General features: G+C 39.6%; 1 protein-coding gene across 4 annotated transcripts in view; it reads right to left on the reverse strand.

The window, feature by feature from the left end:
• MYO1B (myosin IB) overlaps window positions 1-23,277 on the reverse strand; it is a 180,812-nt gene that overhangs the window by 89,218 nt on the left and 68,317 nt on the right. For all 4 annotated transcript variants that reach the window (XM_039494200.1, XM_039494198.1, XM_039494201.1 and 1 more), the window contains exons 4-6: window positions 12,887-12,981; window positions 6,652-6,756; window positions 4,263-4,309 (exon numbers count right to left, since the gene is read on the reverse strand). In XM_039494200.1, the coding sequence (XP_039350134.1) occupies window positions 4,263-4,309; window positions 6,652-6,756; window positions 12,887-12,981 (247 nt within the window). The remainder of the gene's footprint in view (window positions 1-4,262; window positions 4,310-6,651; window positions 6,757-12,886; window positions 12,982-23,277) is intronic.

Raw genomic sequence — 23,277 nt, forward strand, 5'->3', positions numbered from 1 at the left:
GATCAGAGCACTCACAGGGTATTACAATCATTTGGGATTACTGAGGGGTAGGATAGGCTGTAGTTGCTGATGTGTTAAATGAGTCTCTTGCCTTAATAAAGCTACAGCCTTTCCCCACTAAATTGTCTGCCTCGTCACTCAGATCTTTGGGGCAAAGATTTGAGCAGCCTGTTACCACAGCCTCAGTTTAACTTTCAACAGTACAAGTGTAGTCCCTTTCCTTGACTTCTGTTTGACTTTTCTACATCACAGAAGATCATTTCATTCTGTGTGTTATTTTACTTTATGTGACAGGTGTTCAATTTAGTAACAGTTACTTTCAACAGCAACAGCAAGCAACGGACCCTTATTGTTTATGAAGTCAACGACAGTACAGCTCACGGGCAAACAGTTCAAGGATAATGCATTTTGGCAATAATTCAAACAAACTCCAAATACATTCCCATATAATGGATGATTCTGTTTCACCTCCCTCCAGTGCTTACTTAATGGAGCCAATGAGTTGAAAAGGAAGGTCTTGTATTTACACATTTCCGTTCATTTTACTTAGGACAACTTTTTCCATCACAGAGCAACATAAAATTGATTATCATATTACACTCCTTAAGCACTGCCTTAAAGATACATTCTAATTTACAGGGTAAAATTTGTCAGGATTGGCTCATTAAGTGTCTAGTTAAACAGTAACAAGTACTTTTTTCCCACAATGCTGGCAGCCGTGTCAGAGACAGCACAGGAAAGTACTTGTATTTTCTTGTTTGAAAAATTAATTTGGAACTGGTAAATTCTGGCTTTTTTCACAATTACATTAAGTTTTTAAAGTAATTAAATCAGAGAATTACCACAATTCCAATTTTCCAATTACTGGGCCAGCAGTACATTCCCCAAAGATTATTTTAGCTCTAGATTTAAAAGCAAGGTCTGAAGAGAGAAAGACAATTGATTGTACTCTCTCCCCCTTCAGATTCTTGATCTCCCAAATTCAACCTTCTGCACTTCCCATCTCCTTGCCGTCTCTTCTTCCCCTCCACCTTCCTGGTTTCATCTACTTTTACTCCTTGTTTTGTTCTCCACACCACCTTTCAGGCACCTTTCCTCCCCTACCCCAAATACTCCAATATCGCCTAAACCTTGGACCTTGCCTCACTCCTGGAACATCTTACGACACTCTAGAGCCTACAGTGCCTGCGATAAAAACACTCTACTCTGTCCAATTCAGAAAAACAAGCAGGGTCAATCAGAGGAGCAATCAGAGCAGACTCAGCTGTGTGGAAGCAGCATAAGACTCTCTCACCAGGTACTGACCAAGAGTTTGGGGGGTGGGGGAGGCAGGGGGAGGCCTTCCCCTGACAAAAGCAGCTCTCCAGCCAGACTGCATCCCTACGTTCTATTCAGGTGGAGGACCGCAGTGTGAATGTGCCATCCTAATCAACTTTGGGGCCCAATTTAAAGCAACAGAGATACTCTAATGCATTTGAACCCATATTCAAAGTCGGCCCATGGAATTGTGGGATACTTTCAGCGGACACCCACAGCACAAGTCCAGTGGGGTTGCATCTACACTGCTAAGCAACAGGGCTTGAACCCCACACCCTGGTTTAACTGGGGCTTGCACCCTCCACCCCACTGGTCCTGGCACCCTGGGTCCAAGCCCTTGGTTAGCATGATTTTGCATGTAAATAGAAGGGGGATTAGGCTCGAGCCTGAATTTGAATCCATATGTGTACACAGCAGTGTAAACTGAGCTCTTTGTGGCTTTCTACTTTCAGCTCTTAAGAGAAATTTGGGGATGGGTGGTCAGTCTTTTGAGTCTCCAAACATTTAGTTCCAGCTTATTAGTAGCAATTATATATGTTGCCAGTTCCTATACAGTTTCACATTTGATTTTATGCTGAAATCTTTCCTTAACAAGGTATTAACTTGCAGAGTACAAATCAACTAACAGAAAAACAGAATAGCTAATATGGTGTTCATAGCAAAACTGAAGAATAAACACATGTAGAAACTTCATTCCTGCAAAATGAATCTGAATTAAAGATGCAGAGTTAAAAAAAAAAAAAAGGAGGAGGAGAGATGATATCATGCAGTGATTAACTTGCTAAATAGCACAATGCTTCTTGTCACATGACCGTTTAGGCAGCCAACTGTGTCAGGAATAGCATCAAATCTAGCTGAGGTATAATTATGTTTCGTCCAGCCAGATAAGTGGCAACTCTCAAATTTAGCTCTCTTTTACGTATTTTGGTTTTCAGTCTAATTTTATGTTAAAGTCAGAAAGCAATGAAAACTCTTACCAGGAGACAAATGCATTTTTAGAACAGGGGTCAGAACTAATCATGAATTAAGCAATTATTCAGAAGGGAGAGGTGAAAGGTTCTATTGGGTGAAAGGGAACATTGCTCTGTGATGTACAGTAATGTGGCTGGTTTCATAAGTAGTGCTATGACAAAAATGTTTTCCTTTCAAACGACACGGTCATTAATTTCTTACAAGAAAAGCTTTTCATGTAAAATGAAAAAGAAAGGTGGTCCAACACCCTCTCTCCTTTTGGAATTCAAGTTCAGCCTTGTAAAAATGTCATGAAAACTTACCAATGCTTGCAAAAGTATGCTTGCCCTCCTTTAATGCTGGAGATGATTTTAAAAAAATCTTTTAATCCTTCATTAATATAATTTGCCTTGGTCAAACAAAGGAATAGAACCTGACTTTGTCTTTAGGAACATAAGTGGCCAAGAGAACCAAGTTCCTCCCTACATACAGGGGTGAACCTCTCATTTACTTTGGAAGGAGTTTGGATGGACGAACGATTTCCACTTACAGATACAAGAACAAAAGGTCTTTAAACAATCCTTTGTTGTGCCACAGTTCAGTATCAAACTCATCTTTTCCATGTCCCCCCATCCCATTTTTTGTCTCCTACTGAATAAGGCAGTAAGATATGGCAAACATGGAATCTTTAAATTAACACATTAAAAACCTGCACTGTTTATGCAAAAATAATTGTAGAGCTAATTATAATTACTCACATTGTCATCAGTATGACTACTATACATTTCTTTCTACATAATGTAACTGTCTTTTCATCTACTCACTAGGAAGATCAATTATATAAACGCGAATAACAACAATTCTGAAAAAGGGTCATTGCTGTTTACAGGTCTGATCTAACAGAAAGTATCTCAGTTTCCTCGGCTGTGCAAGTCCTATGGCGGGTGTGGGGTAGTTTATTCAGAAGAAACATTGGTCTTTTAATACTCAGTATATTTAAATAGTTCCCAAGGTGAAAGGTGCAGGTGGAGAAAGATCCCTTATTCAAGTGACCCCTCTGCACCTGCTCAAAGCCACCAACCAAGCAAGAGTTGGCCTAGCTCTAGAATGAAATGACTCTCCTGCATGCATGCAGGTAACTAGGAAGCATGAGAGCTAAGTGCCATTCTCCACGGGGCAGGCTGAGTTTACAGAAACCTACAGTGTTGGGATGAGGCCTCCTCTCCCTGATAAAAAGGATGTTTTTTTGGATATCTGGTTACATTTACACAGCCGCTAGAAGGGTGCTTCCCAGTACAGGTAGAAAGACATGCAGTAGCTCTGCTTAAGCTAGTGTGCTAAAAATGGCAGTGTGGCCACGGCAGCATAGGGAGCCACTCAAGCTAGCTGCGCAAGTACGGACCCACCGGTCAGGTGGGATTTTAAGTGGCCCTTTGCCTCCTGGCATACAGCTTGATTCTAAAAGTAAGCTAGACAATGCCACATGGTTACTCACTTGCTACAAATGCCTGAGAAAATCTGGGAAGTGACTGATGGACTCATTTCCTGCTCAGAATAGGGATTAACCTCCACAGCTACAAACCGCTGCATTCTGGAGAACCAGCTAGTGCTGGAGTAAGTTTTAAATGCTTGCTGTGAAGCAGTAAGGGAAGAATCTATATTGGCTCAGAGAAATTCTATGTCCCGTGTTAAGGAGAAAGTCTAATGACATAATTTAAGAAAATACCAATAGATTCTAAGAATTTCAAGACATGACAAAATTTGGTTTGGAACAAGTTGACACAGTCCACTTAAATGTTTTCTTAATTAATACAGATTTTAAAAAAATATACTGCAGATGAGTAACAATGCCTATTAGAACATCTGCTCCAGACACGCACGGTACTGCCCAGGCTTCTGTAACTACATAAAAATCTATCACACTCTAAACTTTGATAAGAATTATTTCCTTTACACTATATGTATGATCTTCTGTGCCTTGTACATATACTCACAAATCTAGACGAGTTGTCATTTCTTACAGTTTTGGCATTTCCAAAAGCTGGTAGGAAAGAAAGAAAAAATAAATGAACCATGGTAAAAACATTTAAATACTAAAAACAAGTCATGACTGTATGTTATGCAAAAACAAAAAAAACAAATTGGTGCCTTATGGTAAACAAAGCACTGTCCTGTGTTTGAGACATCATTACCAGTTGCTGAAGATGGGCTTATTAAAATCAGTTAAGTTTGAAGTTTTCTAACAATAAGAGCCAGTGAAGAAAAAAAACTTTCCCAACATTACGTTCAACGTGGTTTTGAACTACGCCTGGCAACTACCAGCTTACAACGGGCATACAACACGAACTCAAAATAAACTGCAGGGCAAGTTAAGGAATTTGATTTCATCCTGTAAAGCTGTGTTTGTCAAAGGGGAGTATGAAATACAGTGCTCATGCTCATTGCAGAAGGCTTTGAGCTACTTGTCACAAAATATATACATGTATCTACATTTTCAGTGCTCAAGTAAAGTTGACACTAAATGGAAAAATATACGTTTCTCAGCTTTAACAAATTTGCATGGAGAGACTATTCTGGGTCAAAGAACTGGAGCCAAAAGACAGTTTGTTGCTCTTGAAGGCCAGGGTTAAAAGTGACAGAATTGTTTAAAAAAAAAACTTTATACAGTGCAGTAAGTCACCTTTTTAACAACCATATAATTAAATACAGTGCTACACACGAGACTCATTTATAACCATGCACAGAACTAAAGACAAATGTTCCATTATGAAGTGTTTGAGACAGTTTTCGCCTAAATTCACTGTTTCTCATGTTAATTTACATTAGCAGTGCAAAGTTTCAAAAACTTAAATGAATAGAAGATTTTGGGGGCAGCATAGATCTGGACAAGGAGAAGTCTGGAGATAAATGTGAGAAGGGAGGGATAGGCAGTAGAAACAAAAGTGAAACTGTTTGAGCAACATATTCCAGAAGTCTTGAGGTCTTTGTGAGGGTAGCCTTCATTAATTTGAGATTTACCATACCATTCTCTCACTAGAAGGAAAAACTTATAATGGCAGCAGGCCGTAAAAGAGACCCAGTTTGGGAATATTTTAATCAAGTTCCTCTACCTGTGGCAAGACAGGCATACATGCAAAATGCAAACAGTGCAACAAAGAAATGCAAGCCTGGTTGCCTGAATGAAACATCATGAAATGTGTTGCTTGTTTTGTTATAAAATATTATATGTTTGCTGTTGAAGAAAAATGTCCAGAATACATAACATTGTTGTTTTAGTTAAATAAAACAATTTAAATGTCTGTCTGGTGATGTTCTCCTCAATTACCTTTGGTAAATGAAATAACCAATCATTCATTTTCTGATATAGCTGTAAACCTAATCTGAAAAGTTTTCAAAATAAACCACTTTAAAAATGTACAGTGTGTACCTTCTAAAAATGAAACCTACATTTATCTCTGAGTTGTGAAGAATATGTATTAAGGTTATAACAACCAACAAGAATGCACTTTTATGTAGAAATCCATGATTAAATAGAGTCTTCCTGACTAGTGATTTAAATCAAATTCACCCTGTCTAAAATTCTTTTCTTCTAAATAAATACTTGGCTTTATGAAGGCTGTTTGGTCACTCATTACAGCTCCCTAATGGACAGGGCCAGCTCCAGGGTTTTTGCCGCCCCAAGCAGCAAAAAGGAAAAAAAAGAAAAAACGAGAAAAAAAAAAGCCGTGATCGCGATCTGCAGCTCTACCACCGCCACTTCAGTCTTCGGTGGCAATTCGGCGGCTGGTCCTTCGCTCCGAGAGGGAGTGAGGGACCTGCCACCGAATTACCGCCAAAGACCCGCCCCTCACCGTTGGCTGCTTGCTGGGCTGGTGCCTGGAGCTGGCCCTGCTAAGGGAAACGAAGTGCAGATACTGAACCCAAGGTACTCAGATCTACTGAGATAATCGTGGCTGATCACAGCAGACTGCAGCCCAAGAACTGGAGAGTGGGAAACTAGCATGCTATGACAGGTAACAGCTAGATGCCTGAGACAACATTCCATCAAAGAGATCAGGAGGGAACAAAAGGGCAGTTAGCCAGAAATGGTGACATCCTCCTGATTTTTTTCCCACCTAAAAACCCACTCTTTCAGTCTTGTCAATAAGGAGTCAATTTAAACAAAAAACAGTTCTATTTAAAAAGAACCTTCCACAGCTGAATAATTGTAAGGCCTTATTTCTGGAATCCTATAAAGCACCAACTATGCTTTTGGATACTGTAAATATTAATGGTTCAAATCTCTGCACTAGTGGTAGATTCCATTTGCAAAACCAGCTGACCTGGTAGAGTGATGCAGTACAGGAAGAAATGTATTTTTTACACGCATTATTAGATTCTTACCTTCAAGCACTGGATTTGACTGTAAAAGTTGTTCTTTTACTTGATTAACTTCTGCTCCTTTTCCACAAACAGCTGCTACATAAGACATGACAAGCTTGCTGGCCTCTGTGGAGTGTGGATTAAAAAAAAAATCAAAGTGAGAAATGTACCCAAAAACTGGCATAAATAGTTTATTTATTATGGAGGTTTGTATTCCTTTACATTTTTACCATTCCAGCAGGAGTTAAAGACCCTTCCCTCCACATATCTGTATCATCTTGATACTGCTCAGGCCCTGATGCAGTGATGAGGCCCATGCACTCAGACCCCTGCGTGCACACTGAGACCTATTTATTTCAATGGCTTGGAATATTTAGGACCCAAGCAAAACGATGAGGAACACTAGTGAACTAAGCATAGGTCCTCTTCCATTCAGCTTGAGTAAATGTGACTCAACAAGCTAACACTATGAAAATTCATCTGTAACATGTCAGGCTATGGACAATGGGCCTTAACATCGCAAAATGCAAAAGCCAAATAAAACTACTAAATCAAGCTATCTGTAATTAGATTTAGTAGATTTATTTGGCTTTTGCATATTATATATAAAATCTCTCTCACACACACACCACATAACTGTAGCTAAAAAGTCTAAATAAGTAATTAATGCAATCTATTTTAAAACAGATTACAGAATACAAACCATTACTTTAGTCAATGAACATAATTTCACTGTGTTAATTTTAACATAAGCAAGTTTGAACAAATTCTGAAATTGTTAAAATCCCAGTTATATAAACATGAAATCAGTGTCAATGACCAATCCAGATAATATTGGTAAAGATTACATAAAACAAATAATCTGGATCTTATGATAATATTGTTTAGCACAGAGAGCAGCTGTGACAGGAGCTGAGCAAGTAAGATTTAAAACAACATATGCAGTGTTTAATATGATGCAAGATTGTCCAATTTGGGGTAACTCACAGGATATGCATTAATACAACTTTAAATACAACATAATTACTAACAGCTGGAATCCCACTCAAATCAGTACAATGATAATAAAAACTCATTTACTTTCTCCTTTCAAAGATCTGGTACATATTTAAGGGTCTGATTTCAGCAAAGAAACAGTTACTCCTTGAATTTTGATTCTCCTCCGTTTAAGCAAAATTTGCTTAGTATTAACTGGCTGTTTCTGTCCCTAAGTTGAATTCAGCAAACAGGCACGATAGTTATGGCAGGCCTGTGCCCAGGTCCTCATCTCCTGGAATCACATGAGTTCAGCAGAATCTCAGCTTTCATTTTTACAAAGGTTCCCAGCCCTCACCATTGCAAAGAAAAGCTTGAAAATGGGACTCAAGTCAAAGCAGTGATGCCTACACCAGTCCACTAACAGCTGGAAACAATAGCTCAGGGGTAGGCAACGTATGGCACGGGTGCCGAAGGCGGCACGTGAGCTGATTTTAAGTGGCACTCACACTGCCCAGGTCCTGGTCACCGGTCTGGGGGGGGCTCTGCATTTTAATTTAATTTTACATGAAGCTTCTTAAACATTTTAAAAACCTTATTTACTTTACATACAACAATAGTTTAGTTATATATTATAGATGTATAGAAAGAGACCTTCTAAAACATTAATGTATTTCTGGCACGCAAAACCTTAAATTAGAGTGAATAAATAAAGACTCAGCACACCACTTCTGAAAGGTTGCCGACCCCTGCAATAGCTCTTTCAAGAAGATGTCATCTACAACTCTGGCCAACCCTGCCAATACCACAGCAACATTGGAAAGTATTGGGAAGGAGGAGGATGGGAAAAGTGGGGGAGGGGGACGCACAGGCTGCTACTCCAGAGGGAGAGGAGAGCAATTGCCATCACCCCAGTCTCTTGAGGCACAGGAGCAAGACTCTAGCACACAGACAGTTACACAGTCTGCCTCTACCGCAGATTGCCTTAACAAAGCTTCGCAAACGTGTAATATTTCAAGATGTAGAAGTGTAAAATAAGATGATTCACAAAATTCTTCAGGATTTGGGGGCTATCTGGAGACTCACACCTTCTTGTCACCTGTTGGGAATGGGCCACATCCACCCTGATTGAATTGGCCTCATTAGCACTGACCCCCCACTTGGTAAGGCAACTTCCATCTTTTCATGTGCTGTATATTTATACCTGCCTACTGTATTTTTCACTCCATGCATCTGATGAAGTGGGTTATAGCCCACAAAAGCTTATGCCCAAATAAATTTTTTAGTCTCTAAGGTGCCACAAGGACTCCTGAGGGTCTTCCCTATTACACCTGACGTACGAATAGGCAAAAGAAAAACTGACTTGAATCTTTGATGGTCAACAAAAATCAAATATATTTTTAAAAAAATTTACATGCTTCTGCATGTCCTACTTGCAGATTAGAATAAAAAAAAAGAAGTACCAAAATAAATAAAAAACTATTCTCTTGGTCTCGTATTCCAGTCTGCCTCAGCCCAATATGTACTAGAAACATAATGAGACTCCCAAGCAGCTTTCTAGCCTAAGTAGTCTGGATAATTTTGGATATACATCCAAACTTTTACTTTATTTCAATTTCAACATATGAGAAAAACCTATGCAAGTCTCAAGGTACCTTTGACAGATTAGAAATATTAGGAGAAAAATAGAAGTAGCAAGACACCCTCTTTGTGTAAGAAAACACAATCCACAAAACCAAGAATATTTCCACACCTTGGGGAAACCCATGAGAAGGTTGCCAGAGCAAATACTCCTGTCTGCCCAAATATTCTTCTCACAGAGATCTCAGAAAGGCCAAAACATTTGCAACACAATGTTGTCTACACACACTCACGTCTACAAGACAGTTGACACCACCTCATGGTCAATGATATGAAAGGCTTCTGATAGATCTAATAATATCAGCATAATCATTCTCCAAATCTTAACCAAAACCAAAAGAAGATATGAGCATCAAGTGATTTTTTTAAGCAAAAGTTGAACAAATCTTTTCAAGGCTACATGTCAGCTTCATATTAATACCTTTTATACCTCGGAAAGGGTAACCATATTGGAGGTGAAAGCAATCTGTTAATTAAACTACAATTATTTTCCCCAAAAAATAAAGAGAGGCTGATTTAAAGAGTTGACTTAATGCAGTAATATGAATCTGTCATATAAAATCTGTGGGCAGCAGTGGCTGTTGAGCTAAGGGATAAATGGTGATTTAAATCAACATTTGTAGTCTGAACTCGTGCTCAGATTAGTGTTGCCAATTTTGGTTGGACATGTTCCTGGAGGTTTCATCACATGACAATCTTTAATTAAAGATTATTTTTTAATTCCTGGAGACTCCAGGACAATCCTAGGCAACCCTAGCTCAGGTGGTAAGTGGAATGATGTTCTATTTCTACATGGAAGTTTCCCTCCCCAGCGAGTTGTGTGGGTGGAATGCCTGCAATCTTTCTGGGTGAAGAAGAGTTTTTGGCAGCTGGACTAGTGATTGGATGAGGTCCGATGAGTTGGAGCCTCATGCCCATCCTCCACAACGAAGATCCCTCAGTGCTGAAGGAGCAATTTTCAATGGAGCAGTAGAAGTGGAATGGAGACAAGAAAAGGAAAAATGGCAGGCCTTTCTATGGCGAATAAAGTGTTGTGTATCTCTCTGTTTACAAAGCACCCATCTGTACGGTATGAAGGCAGTAGCAGGGCATTACAAACGATTGCGTCCCTTTTTTTATCTGGCCAGTTTTAAAACAAAACAAGTTAAGGGTTATTTCAGGTTTTACGCTTGCCGCCCAAATCTCCTCAGCCAATCAGTTTTTCTCCCTACCCTGTTGGGTTAGACCTTGACAAAAACAGGGGAAAGCTATGAAACTGGTTACACACAAAGTACTGCTGAAAGGACAAAATAAACAGAAAGAAATATTCTCTCTAATCTCTTCGTTATTGTAGTCCAAAAGGATCCACTTGAAACAGCAGGTAAGAAATTTCTAAGACAAATGTGATTTTTTTTGTTGGCGGTATTCCCTAAAGGACGACAGCTAGTTTTAAACTGGACAGTAGTTGTGGGGAAATGGAAGATTTTTACCATGGATCAAGGGCGCCTAATGGTGCTGAGACAATCAGGCTGATGTGCAGCAGTGAAATGAGAGACTACTCTGCATGCTTAAGTGTTGCTCAGCTATCTGATCTGACAAATCTCCCTGAACAGTCCAAATTCTTTGAGAAGGGCTACTCAAGCTTTGATCGAAAAAAGCGAATGTAATGTAATTTAGGGTAAGTGTGCACTTTCTGATGACATCAGGATAAATCCAGAGCAGAGGGAAAAGGCTATCAGAATGAGAAATCAATGCAAATTTTGAAAATTATCTCCTAATATCTCTTATTTGAAACTGTGGTTTAATCTGCAACATTAAGCCAATAAAGCACTGCACATTAAATCAATATCTAATCACTATTTTGTTCGGAACTTTGGATAGCCTCCTATTTTAACCATAACATCATATTCACTTCTGGCAGCATGTGACATATTCTTGCACAACTCCACAAACAGTAAGTGGTACAAAAAAGAAAATGAAATAATACAGTCAAAGTAAATTCCAGGCTAAAACCAAGAAACTGATCACATTACAGAGACTTTCAGTATTGCCAGCCCCAAACATTTAGAAGTCAAGATTCTGACCACCAAAAAAATCATGACATTTATAAGATTGGGATTATTTTTATTTGCCTTCTGGTGTTCGCACATTTAGGGTTCATGATTTCATGCTTTTCCCCACAATCAAAAGGGCTAGAAACGTTAATTAAAAAAAAAAGAAAGCTAAAGTTCTCAGGTAATGACCAGATTTCAGGTGCTTTAAGAAAAACAACAAATATCATGAGAGTTTGCAGCAATGCAGTTTTGGCATCTATTCATTGACCTGAACTTTAGTCAGAATCCTAACCTTTACTTTTACTATCGCTTCTTGTAGTTTTCCATTTAGTTTTTAAAGAGAAAAGAACATCTCAGTATTTCTAACATGCCCATAATAACCTTGGCTACTGAACACATAAGAATCATCATGTATGTATAGAATAGGCAAGTAATTCAGTCTCCCCTAACGTCTGCTGTTATGCAATCTACAAATAATTGTAGATTTATTCCATGTTAGTTGCTAAATTGCTCATAACCCTGAAGGAACTATGTGAGGTTAAAATATATTGCTAAAGAATTCCTTTAAACTGTTAATGAAGTTTGAACTACTAAGCAGTGAACTTGTGTTAAGGGAATTTAAGATTATTTTTAAAATGCTTATTTACCCTGTAGACCACCCTTCTTCATATCACAGAACTGGAAAAGGAAAGAATTACAGAATGACCAAGACTCTTATTCAGGATTCACAAAAGGGGCAATAAAGAAAAGGACATAACTTTTGAGAATGCACACTAAGGTGCAAAACCCTTCCAACCCTATGTCCCCCAAAAGAAGCAACTCTCTATTCAGTCTTACAATATGTACACATGGCAGTTTCATTTGTTACACCAATTTTATTTTTTTTACTGGATGTAAAATAAACTGTAAGTATTCCTGGCTTCAGAAATAATCACTCAGATGATGTAGAAACAAATTAAGTGTTCTGTACCTACTGTTTCTTTTCCACAGCAGCAATTTAATAACAGAGCTATTTGAGACTATAATGCAACTGTTTTTTTAAAATGAGCTTTCAATGTGAACAATTATGAAAGTGACATTTACCTCTACATGATTCCATACCTTTCAATGAACTGAGAATTTTCTAAAAAATTATTCCAGCTTTGCTTGTGAGACATGCAGTTATCTTGTACGCTTGCCAGTATACTAAGTGTAGCTAAGCACAGCATGAGAGATTTCATTTATAAGGCCATCACCATTGTGTTTTTATATAAATAGCGTAAGAAATTAAAAGTCCTATATTTAAAGGTTTAAGTGAATGCTTTCCAGGGATTCAACCCATCCCAAAATGGCAGGGGAGGGCGAGTTTTCATAGGTTTGGAATATATTCTGCAAGGCAAGTGAGTGCTCAATTTATTTTGACCTCTGCAACATAGCATCACCAAAAGGATGGCTTTGCACATAGATATAACATCGCACGAGTGCAATGGAATTGCATTTATGCAACACCACTCAATGCAATGTCACACCTGCAATTAGTTTACGGCATGGAACAAATGCGAAGAGACAAGTCCAACCCCTTCTCATATTTTTGAGGGGAGCATGGAGAAGACAAAGCTGTATATTACCTGTTTTTCCAGCACCACTCTCCCCAGTAATAAGAATGCACTGATCTTTATCCTGGTCCCTGAGGGATCTGTATGCTTCATCTGACAGAGCAAATCTGTAAAGTAAAAGATGATGAATTTAGCAAAGAAATAAGCTAATGTCATTAAGATTTTATATATTTATATATATAATACAGTATGTCCTTGAGGTTCAGATAGCATTAAAACAATGCTATGTAACTTTCTAAGCATTATACCACATGGTAAATGGAGAACTGAAGCTTCTTTGGAATCCTATGAGCCAATAAAGTCTAACATGGATGTTTGTGATTACTGATTTACTTCACAATTATACTTATAGAATGGGCCTGGGAAAGAAACAGAAGTTACTTCCCTCCACCACACTCTTTTAGAGACTCATTAAAGCCTTCAGAATTTGCAGACATACATCCGTCCATGTATGCATTCATTTAGCTGCCAGTGTAAGAAATGCCAGTATTATCAGAGTTAAGTAACAATGTAAGTTTACAACCCACAATCAAAGCACTGCAATGAGATATTGTATCAACTTGTTATTTCAACTGTATTTGTGGTTAGAATTTATCTTCTTCATATCACTACCATCATACAATACAAGAGGTGGGGTTGGTGCTCTGCTCTTCCACTGAGAGGAAGATGCTTCAGGCAGGAAGGAAATCAGTCAAATCTCCATTGTGATCTTATACTTCCCATTCCACTCCTTCATTCATGCAAATTTCCTCCAAACTACTGCATGTTATATCCCAAAACGACACTTTATATTCCAAAACAATTTCCCCTCTAAAATGTGGGGGGAAACCCTAAAAATCTTATTAAAATATTATGAATATAATTTGAATGGTTAAAGTACACAGAGTATGTTTAAAACATTAACTATCAGTCCATGGCTTGTGATTGTTTCTCAGCATATTTTCGTGTTTTCTGATTAGCTGAATTACAGACATTTGAAAACCAAATTTAGGGTGGCGTCACATAATTTGGAGCTAAAAAAACAGATTAAGAATTGACACCTTCTCTGCGTTAGCAGAGACTTCAGGCCCACTATACTGGAACATACACACACAGGCCACAAGACAAAATCATAGCAGTTGTCAGACGCTTTGGATCTTTGGCTGACAATGAAACTGTATACAGCACATCATACAGTGCTATTAAGAGTGCTATCTACTGTACTGCCAACATTATTTCCTGCAGCACCTGGTTGTTCCCTGAAGATCTCATTCAAGTACTAACTAGGCCTGATCTTGCTTAGTTTATAACATTAGACAAGATCACAGCTCAAGATGGTTTGGAAACATCCATGCCCACAAGATGTAAAAACAAGACACTAACTGGTATGTCATATTTAAGAACAGATTGATGCATTAGCCACTTTAACCGCAGCAAACCAAAAATGTCCAACTCCGTTTGATGTATCTGGCATTGATGAGGCGATTCCTAAAACTTTTAATAATGTTCTAGGGGCCCATGCATCTTTAGAATTTGAACTCAATGATTCAACTAGAGGTGAAAATTTGTTTAAAGTACAAGAAAGTAAAGGTATAATGTGTTTAACATTGAAATAGAGTTGATTTGCGATATGGCCAGCATGTTACAACAGTAGCAAAGAAAAGACTCCACTGCTGCTGAGAGATCATGATGCAATTCCTGGCAGCAGCCCTATTGTCATGCATCCAAAGTACAGTAGCAACAGCACTTCACAAGATTCTCTGGTAGGACATATTCAGAAAGAGAATAATATTAAGGAATAATATTCCTTAAAAGGTGCTGCAGATACACTTGCATGCGTAACACATGCCTCTTAGGCTTATCTGTGCAAATATGTTCATCATAGTTAATTTTAAGCAACATTCTTTCAAAGCAATCTATGAGGAAAGAAGCAAAATGGGCCAAGGGCCTTCAGGCAGCAGTGGGGGTCCAGGGAAGGAGCAGGGAAGAGATCATAGAATCATAGAACTGGAAGGGACTTCAAGAGGTCATCTAGTCCAGTTCCCTGCACTCAGGGCAGGACTAAGTATTATCTAGATCATCCCTGACAGGTGTTTGTCCAACCTGCTCTTAAAATTCCCCAAAGATGGAGATTCCACCACCTCCCTAGGCAATTTATTCCAGTGCTTAACTACTCTGACAGTTAGGAAGTTTTTCCTAATGTCCAACCTAAACTGCCCTTGCTGCAAGTAAAGTCCATTGCTTCTTGTCCTATCCTCAGAGGTTAAGAAGAAAAATCTTTCTCCCTCCTCCTTGTGACAACCTTTTATGTACTTGAAAACTATTATGTCCCCTCTCAATTTTCTTTTCTCCAGACCAGGGGCGGCTCCAGGCACCAGCACGCCAAGCGCATGCCTGGGGTGGCAAGCCACAGGGGGGCACTCTGCCGGTCGCCGCGAGGGCGGCAGGCAGGTTGCCTTCGGCGGCATGCCTGCGGAGGGTCCGCTGTTCCCGTGGCTTCGGCGGACCTCCCGCAGGCGTACCGCCAAATCCGCGGGACCGGGGACCTCCCGCAGGCGAGCTGCTGAAGACAGCCTGCCTGCCATGCTTGGGGCGGCAAAATACCTAGAGTCGCCCCTGCTCCAGACTAAACAAACCCAATTTTTTCAATCTTCCTTCACAGGTCATGTTTTCTAGACCTTTAATAATTTTTGTTGCTCTTCTCGGAACTTTCTCCACATCTTTCCTGAAATGTGGCACCCAGAACTGGAAATAATACTCCAGTTGAGGCCTAATCAGCATGGAGTAGAGCAGAAGAATTACTTCTCATGTCGTGTTAATAATACTCCTGCTAATACATCCAAGAATGATGTTTGCTTTTTTTGCAACAGTGTTACACTGTTGGCTCATATTTAGCTTGTGATCCACTATGACCCCCAGATCCCTTTCCGCATTATTCCTTCCTAGGTAGATGGGATATTAATAACACAAGCTGTGTTTTCCATGGGTTTGTTTCTGGAAGACAGCTTTTATCTAGAGAGTAACATTACAGTGTCATTTTTTAAGTGAAGTCACAGAATGGTTAGCTCACCAAGCCTATCCAGCCATGGAATCCAGTGCTGTTTCTCCTTCAAACTGTCTCATCCATCAGCTCCAAGAATACCACCCCAGCACAAACAAATTGGTATTTCTACTACTGAAATACCATGTTTGCAAACATCTGTCCTCACTTGACAGCAGGGAGACTGGAACAATTTGTATAGTGTGGGTGCTGAGAGCCAATGAACCAAACTATAAACCATGTATATAATGGAAACCACTTCAAGCCAGAGGCTGCAGCAGCATCACCAGCACCCCTAGTTCCAGCACCTACGCTTGACAGTATTACCCCAGAAAACAGTGTGGAGGCCTCATCAGCAATTTTAGGGCAACTAACACATTCCTAATTCATATCTTGAACATGTCACCTTAAAATTATTCACCTCTAACAAGGCCACTGAATTCTCTAGTGCTGAAATGCCACTATCACTAGCCCTACATGGATTGTACAGCCTTACTGACTGTCTTCACACACACACACAAAAATCACCTCAGAAAAACAATTCACAAGCAACAAAGTCTTTCTCCATACGGAAACTTGAAGTATAAGGTCATAAGCCGCCAAAAGAAATTTAAAAGAGGAAAAAACAGTCATTTTTATCCAAATCACCTGACCTTGCATAATTCAGCCAGGAGTGTTTTGTGTTTATTCAGAATGTTTTCTTTTTTTGAGGAAACCTCACCACTATACAATGCTAGAAAGCTTAATACAATATTCAAATAGCATATCAAAAAGACACACAAGACAAATCAAGTTCACTTACATTGACAAAAATTTCATACACACAGTTAATAAAACATCCCTCATGCAAGTTGTACGTTTACCCTGAAGTTCAGGCTATGTCTTCCCAAATTTAGTTCCAGAAGGCATAGTCAAGGAAGTGTTTTAGTAGCAAGCCTTTTAAAGAATTTTCTGCATTCGTGGCACTGCATACACAGAATTAGTGCCATCTGTGTCAGAGTTTGGAACATAAATCTTTATTTAAAATAAAAAAATAACAGATTCATCCATCATGTCTAATTTAACGATACACCATTATTGTAGAGTACTTTATATATTTTCTGTCTTCTTCTGTCTGTGTAATAAAAATTAGATCTCTGCCCCTTTTCCAGGTACATCCTCTATTCGTTATTAACAATTATTAAAAATGGTCTCATGCTCTGTAAAAATAGATCTCAATTTAGTTTTTATAATAATTTAATGACCACAAATAATCCTCCTACTTCTCCTTTTCTTTTGGAAACATTAACGTGTACTCCTCAATGATGTCAACATTTATGACTATAAACCTAAACCGCATGCCACTCTTCTGAGTCACCATATAATTACAGAATCTAAATAGATCTTTATTGTAGTTCTTAGCTAAAAGACAGTTGTGAACCATATGTTCTGAATTATTTTATGAGTGGGTCAGCAATGTCATTTGCCACACTTTATTATAAACTCTTCTTTCATTTGTAAGTTTTAATATAAAATCAACCATGTCATTCTCCTACCACATCAAGGATACAGTATTTACTGAAGTTCTCCTTTAGTTGAGATCTAAGTATAGGAACAATTTGAATCCTAAATGCTACCCATATCTAGCTCAATCACGATGTTCTTTGTTCTACAGCCACAGTACTTTTCATAGCACCAAGTTTTTAGGCTGTGTACTTTCAAACTGGAATTATCACTGATTTTGAAAAGTTTGTTTTGACCCCGAAATTGTGTTTTGCTTTCTTTACATCCATGGATGCTGGAGTACATGTTCACTGAGGACTTGCTAATCAGAGAAATAAAACTAAAGAACATAAATATCTGAAAGTTAATCACTACATTGAGACTACTTCCATGAATGCAAAAAGCACTGACAACCTTACTAAGCTCCATGCTCCACTTTTACTTGCAAGGAATTTTCAATTTTAACTACAATGGATTACTAACCACCTCCACCAACTATTATCTCCAATCCCCATCCACAGTACTTTCCCTTGCTTCCCTCCCTCCCATCTCTCAGACACCACCCTTTTAGCAAAAGACACTTAGGGCCAAATTTAAAATCCCAACAGGCACCTTTCTGCACACTTCAGGCACCTTTCCAAATTTGGCCTTTAATGACTGTATCCTCTCTCTTCCTGCCTCCAAACTTTTGCTCCCTTTGCAGCAATAATCACTCACCATGTACCTGAGTGCTCAAGATTGCCACCACTGCCCCCCCTCTAAATTCCCTGCTCGTTTTTGTAAGATGAGCACTCATCTCTCATCTTCCCTTTCTTAGCAAAACCTAGAAAAATGTCATTGTTTAAATAAAAATGGTCATTGTTTGTTTAAATACCACTCCAAAAACAACCTCTTTGATCATTTTCATTCTGGCATCTGTCCCTTTCACAATAGTAAAATACCCTTCTACATATGGTTAACAACCATGGACTAGATGATGATTTTCTCTCACCTCTGCACTAGCTATTCTTTCCTCATCCTTCTTACCTCTCAAGGTTTGTCTCCATAATTCCCCCACCTTATCTCTTCCTCTGTTTGCAGTTACTTAGCATGTTCCTTTGGTTAATCAAACAGCAGTGTTTTCTGTTCCCTTGTCTCTCCACAGCAGGTGGCAGATCCTCCCCTCCAAGATGCCTCCACCATCTGGAATAGCCTCCATGTCTCTGAGTCTAAGGCCTTGGCTACACTTGCAAATTTGCAGCGCTGCAGCAGGGTGTGAAAACACACCCTCTCCAGCGCTCCAAATTGCGGCGCTGCAAAGCGCCAGTGTGGTCAAAGCCCCAGCGCTGGGAGCGTAGCTCCCAGCGCTGTACGTTATTCCCCACAGGGAGGTGGAGTACGGCAGCGCTTTGAAGTGCAAGTGTAGCCAAAGCCTAACTGAATCCCTGATTCTTTTCAGATCTCACATTGAGGCCTATTGCTTTGTCTTGGGATGTAATTTCTAACTCATTCTCTACTTTAAAAAAAATTCTATTTTTTGAGCCTTCCGATTTTCGTATACTTAGTCACTGTCCTTGGAACTCAGCCATTGTAATCCTTTTCTTCTCCCCTATCACTGATAAGCATATTGCCAGGATATACTGTAAACAATATTCAGCTAATTATATTTGCACATGTAGAGGACAATCTGCTTGATATTTTTATGTTAATACAGAAGTGTTAATAAATTAGTAAACTGTAATTTATCAAGGTTTCAGAGTGGTAGCCATGTTAGTCTGTATCAGCAAAACGAATGAGGAGTACTTGTAGCACCTTAGAGACTAACACATTTATTTGGGCATAAGCTTTCGTGGGCTAAAACCCACTCCATTGGATGCATGCAGTGGAAAAATATATATACACAGAGAACATGAAAAAATGGGTGTTGCCATACCAATAGCAGGAGCATTTTACTTCAGTATACCTTCATATATTATGTTACTTATGTGGGAGACTGCAAACTGTGTGATGTTACTAGGCACAGAACTAACGAGTGAAGTTTTATACCCCAACCCATTTGATTTTAAAAGTAGCCATAGTTTACAGAAGAAGAATTCTGTTCATTGGTTACAAAAAGAGAGTTAACTTTCAACAGCAGAACACTTACGAACAGTCTTCTTTAGGGTCAGAGGAGCTTATTTGAAAGCCCAGTGTTGGGAAAGTTCTCACTCATACGCAATCTCTCTACACTCCCGACTTTATTGTTATCGGTTAATTCAGGCCTGTTCTACTCACACAACAAAAGGAGAGCTCACTTTTCTTATCTTCCCCAGGATAAGGCAAAGTTCAGGCATGTTCTGGGTCAAGAGATGCTTTTTAACTTTGCATCCAATCTCCCTTGACAGAGGTTTAACTCGCACGTTTTCCTCCCAAGGGCAGGGCACCTGGTTCTCCCCAGCACACTATACCCAGATCACAGCCTTCTAGCCCCATAGGAACTACAGCTCCATGGAAATTTCCCCATGTGAGGCAAGTCAAAGAGACTCTGGGCATGTGTGTACACTGCAATTAAAAACCCACGTCTGGCCTGTGCCAACTGACTCAGGCTCAGGTTAAGGGGCTGTTTAATTGAGGTGTAGACATTTGGCCTTGGACTGGAGCCCAGACTCTAAAAGACATTGCTTGAGCTGCAGCTTGACCCTGACCATCTACAACACAATTAAACAGCCCCTTAGTCCCAGCTCCATGAGTCCAGGCCAGCTGCGCGTGTCTAGCTGCAGCGCAGACACACCTTTTATCCTCTCAAGTATGTGCATCACCTCTATCACTGAATAAGGACTCTGGTACTGAAAAATACTCCAAAAACACACACTTCTAAAAAGCAGGAAGAAATCTCCTTAACACAATCAACATGACCTATAAATTGGGTGAATGATATTTCCCATCTTTCAATTACACCTAATTCATCTCTTCACATTTACCTGTAATTATACTAAAGAGCACAAAAAAAAGATGAGAAGTAGTCTTATGTCAAGATTTTACACCCCTCCACCCAATGCTGACGGTGCACAAATGCCTGCTGAACGGACAGCTCAGCGTTTTGGGGTTGGAGAGAGGGCAGTTTGAAATGGTCACTAAACTCCCCTCCCCCAGCAAAGCAGTTTGTTTCATTTTCCTCTTTCCATAGCTCTATTACTGGAAACAATGCTGACAAGCTAGACCCCACATAATAGTAGTACTCATTACCTGTAACACTACCTACCCTCTGGATTTAGTGCTAAAGGATGACTCCCACTTCAAGGGACAGTTTCAGAGGCACAGCATTTTCCAGGTCAGTTGCTGACCAAGGAATCACACACCTACCATGCAGTAGTGGTAGCCGTGCCAGCCAAACTGACACTTCTTCACCATTTGAACACACACAGCTGAGCCTGTTAGAGCATTAGCAAAAGTATCTGCAATGATAGGTATTGCAGGGATTTGAGACAGATGCCTTTTTCCATAGAACTCCAAGAAGAAAAGTTGTTTGACTGCTTGTTTGTGGGTTTTAAGACGCATTATAGCTCTACGGGACTGAAGTTTATTTCTGAGAGGAAAAAGTTGCAGAAACCAAGTTGTTACAACCCTTAGCTGAAAGTTATATGTAATTGAACAGTTTACTTCCTAACACAGATCTGCTCTAGTGGTATCTGTGCTATTGCCTAAGCAGCTACAGCCTCTCCTCTCTTTTTTTATTGTAAAAAGTCTATTTTGGACTTTTTTATATATATAAAATATGGATACTTTAATAAAGCTATATAATTTATGTGCCAACAAATTGCCATTGCTTACTCCACTGAGCTTTGCATGTGAGTGATTGCAGTCAAAGGAAAAAATTCAGTATAATATCAGGAAGACTAGTGGCTGAAGTTGTGTGTTTTTATTTAACCTTTCGGAACTTTGTTATTCTAACAGTTGGCTTGTAAAGCTTCACATTCACTTCCCCGACTGACACATTCCACCATTTATTGGCACATCAAGATACATGTGTATTTGTTGTATGACAGCTGAATAGGGCAGTAATGAGGAAATATGAAAAACAAACGGTTTTCCTTGCTACATTTCTAGGAGTTTAACTACTCCTTTGTTTCAGGAACATATCAATGGTTGCATCTGATTAACACCTGTTGAATTATAATGATCTTGCATTTAGTTTGAAGAGAAACAAAGCCTTTTCTGTACTGGAAGTTTCAAAACTTAAACCTTCAAAATACCCATACGTGGGCTCTTACTCAGGGTTTCTGTGAAAGTGCTGTATTGAACATAGCACATCTTTGAAAATTTTTCAGATGGCAATGCTCCCCAATTTCCTACTGAACAAGACACAGTAAACGCAAGTTGCCTAAACAAAATTGATATTCATTTAATTTGTGCAGTTCAACATACTTATTCCATTAAAAGAAACAGTATATTTTAAAGAAATTAGTTATCATTTTATAGGGTGACCAGATGTCCTGATTTTATAGGGACAGACCCGATATTTGGGGCTTTTTCTGATATAGGCTCTTATTACCCCCCACCTCCTGTCCCAATTTTTCACACTTGCTATCTGGTCACCCTAGCATTTTATAGCAAACTACAGAGTTAAGCAAAATCCTCCCACTGGGGGGAGAGCAATAAAAAATACTTGGTTTTCTCTGTAGATGGGATCATTGTACAACTCTGTAAATGGGGCACATCCAAGACACTAGCGTGGTTCAGATGCACTGTTAAACATAATTAGGGGCTGTTTATATTACGAAGAGAAACCCCAACATTGCTACATATGTAGCATAAACAGGCTTTAAGCACATCTCACAAAAAGGAAAGGGTGCCTTTCTGGCAGTTCTGCTCTGGAAACTGACTTGGCAAGGGGTTGCTTGCCAGCCCCACAAAATCAAGCTTGGAATTGGACAATAAAAGCAGCTTCTTTCTTTCTAATGCACCACCACCAGCAAGCAGTGCTAGAGGCCAAATTCTGCCCTCTGCAATATAATGTACATCGCCATTAGTGTTCATTGGCATTTGCCCAACTGTAACTGAGTGGAACTTAGTCAATAATTCTGTTGATGCACAAGTCGCAATACATTTCAGCTGACTCTCTTATGATACCAGACACCTCTGTGTTCTTGGGGAACCAGGGTGCAGTATCCAGCCTGACTCATGAAAGACACACCTCACCTCACCCCCACCCCAGCCTCTGCTTAAACCAAAACCCATCAGAGGAAAAAACTTGCAGAGAGCAGCGAAGGGCGCGCGTTGGGAGACACACCTAGACCTCTCCTGACAAGGGTGACAAGATTAAGAAATCTCCATTAGCATACAGAATGGAGAGCAGAGACAACTCCCCTAGCCTCATCTGCATGACAGATGGGACAGGAAGACATCTCAATTTACGTACATAATGGAGAACAGAGAACCACACTGAACTCTGGGACCAGAAAAAGCAGGGAAGCACTGCATCATGGGAATCTCTGCTCCAGATGCTAATGAACCTACGCCTGCACACACCCAGCTCAGCAATTATCAGACCAATTCTAGTAATAAATCCTTGATTGATATCCAAATACTGAGGCAGCCTAGTTGCATTGTGAGCTCCCTGGAAGAAAATACCACCCATAGCCGAGAGTGATCAGCTCCTATTGTCTAGCCTAAAGAAAACCCTTGAGTCATCAGCTTACCTATAAACAAATCTAGTGTTCTCCCTTGAACCATTGTATTTTCTCTACAAAAATCCCTACTCACCCTCTAGTCAAGGTTCTGATGCTTAGATCGAAACTAGGCATCAGTTCCACTGGGAATCCATATTCTCCTGACTGATCCTGCTGGGGACTCTGCCTGCCTCTTGCCCTCAGGACCCTCAGCTACCACCATCATCTGGGAACCCCGACCAGTTCAAGCTTCAGGGAGCGGTGAGACCCCTTTT

The sequence above is a fragment of the Mauremys reevesii genome, linkage group 11 (genome assembly GCF_016161935.1).
Source record: "Mauremys reevesii isolate NIE-2019 linkage group 11, ASM1616193v1, whole genome shotgun sequence".
Taxonomy (NCBI): Eukaryota; Metazoa; Chordata; order Testudines; family Geoemydidae; genus Mauremys; species Mauremys reevesii.